Source organism: Moschus berezovskii, chromosome 22 (genome assembly GCF_049115385.1).
Source record: "Moschus berezovskii isolate FMDL1 chromosome 22, NW_MosBer_1.0, whole genome shotgun sequence".
In the NCBI taxonomy this organism is placed as follows: Eukaryota; Metazoa; Chordata; class Mammalia; order Artiodactyla; family Moschidae; genus Moschus; species Moschus berezovskii.
This window is the reverse complement of record NC_142481.1, coordinates 13919148-13928838: the sequence shown is the minus strand read 5'-3', so window position 1 is coordinate 13928838 and position 9691 is coordinate 13919148. Positions and strand designations below refer to the sequence as shown.

Here is a 9691-nt window from a genome sequence, read left to right as displayed (position 1 = left end):
CTCAGGGCCAGTAGGGTGAAGCCCCCCCTTCTTGCATCCCTCTGGCCCAGGGGGCCACAGGTCAGACCCCGAAACCCTTCTGTGTTCGGGGTGTGTGTGCATACATGCACCGTGGGCGGCAGTGGGGATGGGGAATTTCTGGATAACTATCTTTCTGTAAGAATAATTTGTCCATTCAGGGGATGGCTCTGAGGAGGGGGTTGCCAGCCCCATCAGCGCAGCCCCCAGCGATGGGCAGGGGTGGGGTCACCCATCAGTGGTGCCCGCCAACATGCTGCAGAAAGCTGGTGGCCCGGGGCGGACCATGTGGGTGGGTGTGGCGTGGGGGGAGCCCCTGAACCCGTGGCCCTCTGAGGCCTTCCAGGGTCCAGTCTGGCTCACTCAGCCATTCCCCAGGACAGCTGTTGGGGTCGAAGAGCTCAGGGCCTGGACTCTGTAGGGGAGGAGCAGAGATGGGCATCACCCAGGAAGCCCCCTCCCCACGTCCCTGGAAACAGTCAAACCTGCCCACTCATGGACTCCTTTGGTCCCAACTGCTTCTTTGTGACTTCCTGAGGACAATTTTGTACATCCTGAACCCTCTCGACATTTTGGAGGCTTAAATGGTGTTTGCTGAGACCTTAATGTGTCCTGAAGGAGTGTCTGCTGAGCCTCTGTCCCATCTTCCTGGGGGCGGGTGAGCTGTGCTACGGTCTTATTCGGGGTCCTGGGCCTTTATCAGTCCCCACATGTGGATTATGACGTTCTGAGTTTTCACACAGCCTGAACATGGGTTCATGTTTGCTGAACCCTGTCACACATGAGTGTCTTACTGTTTGCTGAGCCTTATCACATCCCGAGCGTGGGCTAGTAGTGTGTGTTGGACCCTGAGCCAACTACAGGTCACTCAGATGTGTGGGAGGCCAGGCTGGTTCCCTGAGTCCCAACCCCAGAATCACCTGCACCCTGGCCGCCCCCACCCCACCCCCAGCTCACCTCAGCATCCATGGTCATGTCCTTGATGTCCGGCCCATCCCCATCGCGCTGCGAGATGACAGGTGGCTCAGCAGAGGCCCCAAGGTGCTCTCCTTCTGCCCAGCCACTGGCCCTGCATGGTGTGTTGTCCTCAGGTGAGGCCTGGCTCAGCCGGATCAGGTTGCTGAAGTTGGAATCGGACTTGGAGCCTGCCGGTGGCTTGCGGACCTTGTGGCGGCCCACCAGGCGGCTGCCATAGAAGGCCAGGATGGGCTCGGGGCTGGACTCAGGCAGCCGGCGGCCCACGGTGGCGGCCTTGAGCGGGGCCAGCACGTCGGGGACCACATCAGCATGGGTCTCGCCCCAGAGCCCACGCCCTGCCTCCTGCAGGCTCAGGTCGTCCAGCTGATCAATGGCCCTCTGCATGCCAGGGGCCTTCTCCTCTCGGAAGAAGGGCCCGCTGCCCCCTGTGCTGCCCAGGCCCATGGCTGCCTCCTCCTCGGCCAGACAGTAGTAGGGGGGCCCATCTTCCACGGCGGCCAAGACCGAGGTGGGTGACTTGCCCTCCACCTGCAGGGACAGGCGGCAGCTGCGCAGCGAGAGCTGGTAGTAGCGGGTGGTCTCGTGGGCGCTGCGCAGCTGCTGCATAGACACGAAGGGGTGGCGCAGGGCGGCGCTGGGGCTGATCCGTTCGTGCGACTCCCAGGTCAGCATGCGCTTGATCAGCTCCACCATGCTCTTGAGATCGGCGTGCTCCGCCAGCACCTCACGGTCCGGGAAGGTCAGCCGACTGGCCACCCCAACGCCGTTCACCGTCTCGATCTGGTCCAGTGACTTGAGCATGTACTTACGGCGCTCCAGTGGGCGCACCTGGTGGGGGACACACGGTGGGGCAGGGGTGGGCATGGAGTTCCGGCCCCAGGCTCTCCCACTCTGGGGCCCACATCTGACCCCTCAGCCTAGTTTCCAGTCGGCCCTCCAGTCTGGCCCAGAGCTCTCTCGTGGCTATGAAGTCTGCACACGGGAACCCTGACTTCCAATTCTGCCTGGGATCTGACTTGGTGCTCTTTTACTGCCGGGAAGGTCACACTTGCTCCCTGTCAAGAGAGGCCCCCTCTAATCTCATCCAGACCCCACCTACTGCTGCAGGAAGAATGGCTGACCATGACCTCTGGTCCTCCTGTTTAACCCAGGGCTCTCACTGACCCGAGCTGGCTCTTGCCCCAGCCCTCCAGTCCTTTCATGAGCCATGGGTGCAGCCCCTGCCAGCAACAAGCAGAAGGGCTGCCTCCTTTGGAATCAAATGCTGACCCCTCTGGCTGCCACAGCTGATCCCCACATCTGATCCCAGCCCTCAGGCCTCCAACGAGTCAAGCCCAGACCATTCTCCCAGGGGTTATTAAAGTCTGCCAGGTACTTCAGTCCCACCTTTGGTCTCACCCAGACCCCTCTCTTCCTGTGACAGCTCCCACGCCTGGCCCAGACTTCCAGTCCTCTCTGCTGTCTCATCCAGATTCTTGCCACACAACTCTGATGATTCCGCCTGCAGAGGTGGCTGCCCTGACTTCCAGTCCCACCCGGGGTCTCACTCAGATCCATCTTGCTGTAACAACTCCCACAGCCTGCATCCCGCCCCCCCGCCAAGCTTCCGGTCCTCTCTGCGATCTAACCTAGATTTTTTTTTTTCTTCTGGGTGCAGCAGACTGCCCACACTGACTGCCCTCACCCCCACCTGTCCCCCCTACCTTGGTCTCAGCCAGGTAGTCAGCCGAGGACTTCAGCTGCCAGGGGTTGGCGGCGTCAGGGTGCGGGTTGCGCTTAAAGAAGTGGTGGGCCTTGCGGGCGGCATGCAGCAGGTGGGGCTTGGGCAGGCCCTGCGTCTCACAGATGTAACGCACCTGGTCATACTCGTTGTTGCCCGGGTAGAGGGGCCAGCCCAGGTGCAGCTCGGCCATGACGCAGCCCAGGGACCACACGTCCACCTTCTCGCAGAAGGGCAGCCCCAGTAGAATCTCGGGGGCCCGGTAGAAGCGGGACTGGATGTAGGGTTCCTTGACGTATCGCACCTCGCTGAATATGCTGGCCGAGCCGAAGTCAATCACCTGGCAGGAGGAGGGAGCCAGGTGGGCAGGGGCAGCCTGTGTAAGCCTCCCGTGGCATCTCTTGGTGGGGTCCTTCTGCATCTGCCGCTCGACTGTCTGCTGCTGCACCTCTGAATCCTGGTCTCCTCTTTATGTCCCTCTCTCCTCCAGCCCTTGTTTCTGGTTTGCGTGCTGGTCTCTTGATCTCTGTTTTTCTCCACTAGAACGTTTGCCCCTGGGGGCTAACCTCTGTCTCTTTCTCTCTCCCCCATGCCTTGTCCATCAGCAAACCTTCCTGACTCCATCCACTATCTGTTCTGCTCACTCTGCATCCCATTCTCAGCCCCCACCCTGGTCCTGTCTTCCTTCATCCCCCACCTAGGCTCCTGGAGGAGAAAATGGAGAAGGAAGTGGCAACCTACTCCAGTATTCTTGCCTGGAGAATGCCACGGACAGAGGAACCTGGCGGGCAACTGCCCGTGGGGTCGCAAAAGAATCGGACACAACTGAGCTACTAACACACCAGACTAACGTCAGGGCCTCCTTGCTGGTCTCCCTGTTCCTCCCCTGTCCACCCCTGCCCTGCCCCGCCAGCCCTCCAATCTGATTCTCACAGGCAGCTCCAAGGATCCTGTGACCACCTGAGTCAGATCACCTCACTCTCCTACTCGGAATCGTCCTGTGGATTTACCACATCCTGTGATAAGAGCCGAAGCCTTCATCCCTTGGCCCTCATGGCTCCGACAATCTGCCTCGTCCCCTCCCCACGGTCACGCAGCACCAGCTACACCAGCCTCTTGCAATCCTTGAACAACCCAGACACACTCACAGCTCAGGGCCTTTACACTGGCTGTTCCCTCGGCCTAGATTGCTCTTCCTCTGGATGTCCATGTGGCTGCCTCCCTCACCTTAAGTCTTTATTTAAATGTCACCTTCTCAGGGAGCCCTCTGCTGACCATCCTATCAAAAACAGCACACCCCACCCTTCTCACCCACCTCCCTGTGTGTGTGCTAAGTCGCTCAGTCGTATCTGACTCTTTGCGACTCCTATGATCTGTAGCGCGTCATGCTCCTCTGTCCATGGGTTTCTCCAGGCAAGAATACTGGAGTAGGCTGCCATGCCCTCCTCCAGGGGATCTTCCCAACCTAAGAATCGAACCCCAGTCTCATGTCTCCTGCATTGGCAGGAGAGTTCTTTACCACTAGCCCCACCTTGGAAGCCGCACTCACCTCCCTAACCCTGTTTTTCTCCATAGCTCTTTTTTTTTTTTTTTTTTTGGCTGAATCAGGTCTCAGTTGCAGCAGCAGCACAGGAGGTCTTTTAGTTGTGGCATGTGGGATCTAGTTCCCTGACCAGGAACTAGATCCCGGGCCCCCTGAACTGGGAGCGCGGAGTTTTAGCCACTGGATTACCAGGAAGTCCCTCTGCATAGCTCTTAACACCATTTCACATACCATGTATTTTACTTTTGTCTGGAGTTCATTGCTTTTCTATCCAACATCAGTCCCGCGAGGGCAAGGATTTTATCTATTCAGTGCCGCATCCCTAGATGGCTGGAACAGAGCCTGGCACACAGTAGGGGCTCAGGAGAGAGTGAATGAATGTGTGAATTGACTTTTTCCCCCCGTCATTCTCTTTCTTTCTGTCTCTTGTTGGGTTGGTGTCTCTCTCTTTTCTTTGCCTCCTCATTGCTTGTCTGTATCTCTCATCTCTGTCTCTCACTGGCCCATTAGAAGGACACCACCCCACAACCCAGGTCCTCTTCTTTCACCATCAAGCACTGCTGACACCCCACGCCGGCCCTCGGTTCATACAGGTGCTCGATGAACACCTGCCGAAGTCACGCTGTGAATGACCGAAAACCCCTGTGTGTTGCCATGCCTCTTGGGGGGGCCGTCTGCCATTTTCACTCTGAATCTCCGTGACTGTATGTCAGTCTCTCCCTCAGTTTCCTTCCCTGAGTTACTCTGCTTTTCATTCAGCCATCCCCTACCGTCTATCTGCAGGAGGCAGTGTTACCAGGTGGTTATTGCTCTGGACTCTGAACATAGACTGTTGAGGCCTGAAGCCCAGCAAGTGTGGATAACCCCGATCATTCAGTCAGCCTTCATTGAACTCATTCACTCACTCATTCCACAAACGAGGCAGGGGTGCCAACGCGGACCAGGTGTCGTGGTTCTGTCCTGTTTGTCTCCTGCTGTATTTGCAGGAATCTCTCCTTCCTTGGGTCTCTCTCCCTCCACCTGTTGGGGCAGAATGATCTGCCTTTTCCTGTCTCTGTATCTCCTTGTGTCTCTGACGTTCATTTAGCACTGACTCCACAAAGGTGCTACGCTGGAAGACGCTGAAGACACAGAAGTGACCAAAACGCCCCTGGCCCTGCCCTCACAAGGCTCCTAGTTCAGACCCATCATCAGAGAGGAACAAACCTGTAAGCAGACAGAGGGTCAGAGTGGGGATGAGGGGGGGTCCAAGTACCCGTGACAGCTCAGAGGAGGTACCTGGGTGCCCAGCACAGGGTCAGGCCCAGAGCAGGCACTCAGAAAATGTTTGCTGATGAACAAACTCACGATGAAGGATCCTGCCACTGTCCTTCCAGTCACTCAGGCCAACAGGCTTTCAGCTTCCCTCACTTCCTCTCTCACACGTCACATCAGATTCACCAGCAAGTCCTGTTCTAAAGCCTTTTTTTAAATAATAGTTTTAATTGGTGGAAAACTGCTTTACAACGTAGTGTTGGTTTCTGACGTACCGAAACCTCTTCTGAAATCTACCCAGAGGGACATCCCTGGTTGCCCAGTGGTTAGGACTCCGTGCTTTCAGTGCAGAGGCCCAGGTTCAATCCCTGGTCAGGAACTCAGATTCCCGCCAGCGGAGGGGGGTGACCAAAATAAACAGCATCTACCCGGAACTCCCCCCCAATACACACAGCTCTTCCTCCCACTGACCCCACCCACCTGGACCACCCTGTCTGCTCCCGCCCCTCCGTCAGTTTCCCTCCTGCCGCCAGAGGGAGCCCATGAGCACCTGCGTTAGGCTACACCCCGCCTCAGCCCAGGATCCTCCAGTGCTTCCACCGGACCCGGAATAAAACCCAAGTCCTCCCTGAGGCCCACAAGGCCCCGTATGCCCCCGCCCCATCCCCTCCCTGGTCTCATTTCCTCCCTCTTTCCCCTCAGTCACTCTGCTCCAGCCACGCTGGCCTCCTCATTGCTCCTCAAACACACACACTTGTACATGCACATTTATATATAAGATGGTAAAGAATCTGCCTGCAATGCAAGAGACCCGGGTTCAATCCCTGGGTTGGGAAGATCCCCTGGAGAAGGATAAGGCAACCCACTCCAGTATTCTTGCCTGAAAATATCTCATAGACAAGGGAGACTGGCGGGCTACAGTCCATGGGGTCACAAAGAGTCAGACATGATTGAGCGACTAACACTTTTACACTTGATCTTAGCCAAAAGGCCAAGAAGTGATAAACACCTTCAGTTTCACACTTTCATATACTTACTCCTGCCTCAGGGCCTTTGCACTGGCTGCTCCTTCTACCCAGATGCTTTCCCCTAGATGTCAACACAGCTCCCTCCTTCTTTCAAAACTTCCCTCAAATGTCACCTTCTCAGGGAGGCCTCCCTGACCACAGAGCCTGAAGTTTCACTCATCACCACCCCACATCCTCCTCCTCCTGATTTCATCTTGTCTCCTTCTCGTTCACATATCTTATTTTGCTCATTTATCTTGGAGACTCTATCTCCCCCACTAGAACTCAGATGGGAAAGAATCTGCCTGCAATGCAGGAGACCCAGGTTCAATGCCTGGGTTGGGAAGATCCCCTGGAGAAGGAAATCTCAACCCACTCCAGTATTCTTGCCTGGAAAATCCCATGGACAGAGGAGCCTGGCAGGCTACAGTCCATGGGGTCACAAAGAGTCAGACATGACTGAGAGACTAACACTTTCACTTTCACTGTCTCCCCCACTAGAATGTCGCAGGGATGGGACCAGGCCAGAGAGCTGAGCTAAGAACGGAACAAGGACAGGGAGACCTCAGGACTGGCAGGGAGAGGGTGTCAGGACTGGGATTGGGGAGAGAGGAATTTCAGAACCAGGAGGTGGGGAGAACCATTGTGGACAAGGAGGGAGAGACCTCAGGGCGGGGAGGGGGGACCCAGGGAGACCTCAGAGTCAAGGAGAGACCCCAGGGCCGGGGGAAGCTGGGTGAGAACAGGAGCAGGGGACCTGCTGCCCTGAAATGGCCACACTCACCTTGACCCTGAAGGGACAGCGGGTCTGGTCCACCAGCATGATGTTCTCAGGCTTGAGGTCAGCATGGATGATGGCTAGTTCCTTGAGCCTGGCCAGGGCCCGGAGCACCTGCAGGGTGACCGTGCGGATGTGGCGGGTGGGGAGGGGTGCGAAGTTGTTCTCCTTCTGGAATTCGAAAAGGTTTTGCTCCAGCAGCTCAAAGACCAAGTAGAACTTGAGGGCGTCGTGGAAGAACTCGAGGAAGCGGATGATGTGGGCCTCCTCGGGGTCCAGGCCCCGCATGCAGCGCAGTAGCTTCAGCTCGTTCTTGATGATCCGGTTGCGGTAGGCGTCATTCTTCAGGATCTTGATGGCCACCATCTCACCCGTGCTTCGCCGCCAGCCCTTGGCCACCTCCCCGAAGGTGCCCTTACCCAGCACCTCGATGATGTCATAGCAGTCAGTCTCCGACTGGATGGTGGCCATGGTGCCCCTGCCTCCAGACGCTGCCCTGCCGCCACCCCCGCCCCACAGGCTCTGCCTCCGAGGCCTCCTGCCCCGACGCTGGCCCCGAGGTGCCCCAAGTGGGGGAAAGAAGACCACACTCGTGCCTTGCCCTGCAAGGTTCGCCCCCACCTCCCTGGCAACCCCCAGACCCCTGGGCCACACGGCGAGTCTGCCAGGGGCCGCACCCCTCCCCCAAAGCCCTCCCGGCTTGGGACGAGGGGCCCCAGGCCCCCCCGAATGGGTTCCAGCGTTGCTGAGTGGCTCTGGTTCTGTTGTTGGAGACCTGAGCCCCTGGCTGGAATGGGGGGATGGGGTGGCAGGTAGGGCCCCCTCCCCCACCCAGGGGTGGAACCCTACAGCAGCTGGAGAGGTGAAAGGTCGATGGAGAAGGGAGCCTGAACATGGGCTTTGGGCAGACAGCAAGGGGACATTCCTAAACAGAGGTGAGGAGCTGCAAGTGTCCCTAGCTGGGGGATTTGTGGGTGTGTCTGTGTTTGGAAAATACCCGCCCCTGCCTGTGGCTGCCCTGGGGAGGGGGCGGCGTGAATAAGGCCAGGCCAGGTTGCAAAGGATCTTGAGTGCCAGGCTAAGGAGTCTGGATCTTGTTCTGAGAGCACTGGGCTTCCCCAGTGGCTCTGGTAAATAATCCACCTGCCAATGCAAGAGAAGTGGGTTTGATCCCTGGGTTGGGAGGATCCCCTGGACAAGGGAATGGCAACCCATTCTAGCATTCTTGCCTGGGAAATGCCATGGACAGAGAAGCCTGGCGAGCTACAGTCCATGGGGTCACAAAAGAGTTGGACACGACTTGGTGACTAGACACCAACAACAACTAAGGGCCCTGGGGAGCCACAGAAAGACTTTGAATGAGGAAGGCAGGTTGAAAATTTTATTTAGCTACTTAGTTTTAAATTTTGGCCTCAAAGCTTGCAGGATCTCAGTTCCCCAACCAGGGATCAGACCCAGGCCACAGCAGTGACAGAGACGAATCCTAACCACTAGGCCATCAGGGAACTCCCCAGGGTCAGATTTTGAGTGTCAGAAAGCTACTGTGGGAAGAAGAGTGGATTGGAGGGGGCAAGAGTGGAAGCCCCCAGCCTGCAGCAGAGTCCAGGTGGGAGAGGCGGGGGAGGCAGGTGAATGGGACATTCAGGAGGCCAGGAGGCCAGGCCATGGGACTGGCTGGTTATGGGCAAAGGAGGGAGCTGTACAGGACAGGGCCCGGACAGAAGCATGGATTGGCAGTTCGGGGGAGCAGACTAGGAAATTTAACACTGAAACATTAAAACACATATTGAATGCTTTAGAAGCCTTATCTGATCCTTCAGTTCAGTTCAGTCGCTCAGTCGTGTCCGACTCTTTGCGACCCCATGAACCATCCTTACACTATATATATATATATATATATATATGTAGCTCTGTACCACAGACACCGCCTCCTAGTGTCCAGGAGATGTCAGGGGAGGTGTGCAGAGATGCGGACAGGCACTGGAGGCCCATGTGGACCCAGGAGAGACTTTCCTTCAAGTGGTGTCAGCTTGAAGGAAGAAGGTGATGGAGTAAGTGAGGGGACTGGGACAACCCAGGGATTCCCAGGTGACACTAGTGGTTAAGAATCCGCCTGCCAATTGCAGGAGACATGGGTTTGACCCCTGGGTCAGGAAGATCCCCTGGAGGAGGAAATGGCAATGCGCTCCAGTATACTTGCCTGGAGAATCCCATGGACAGAGGAGCCTGGTGGGCTACAGTCCATGGGTTTGCAAAGGGTCGGACATGACTAAGTGATTGAGCAGGCGCACACGCATAGTCATTGGGACAACTCAAAGGCACAGCCCTTCTTTCTCTGGAATGGGAGGGTGGAGACGTGACGAGTAGAGTGGCGGTTATAGCGGCAGCATTGG

At 57.0% G+C, this 9691-nt stretch overlaps 1 protein-coding gene across 1 annotated transcript; it reads right to left on the bottom strand.

Annotated features, from left to right (window-relative positions):
• Nucleotides 1-253: 253 nt before the first annotated feature.
• HIPK4 (homeodomain interacting protein kinase 4) lies at nucleotides 254-8719 on the bottom strand. The gene is made up of 4 exons (XM_055412137.2): nucleotides 7305-8719; nucleotides 2700-3056; nucleotides 976-1824; nucleotides 254-433 (listed from the first exon to the last, which is right to left on the bottom strand). The coding sequence occupies exons 1-4, from the start codon at nucleotides 8511-8513 to the stop codon at nucleotides 254-256; spliced, it is 2595 nt and encodes an 864-aa protein (XP_055268112.2). The 5' UTR covers nucleotides 8514-8719.
• Nucleotides 8720-9691: the final 972 nt, after the last annotated feature.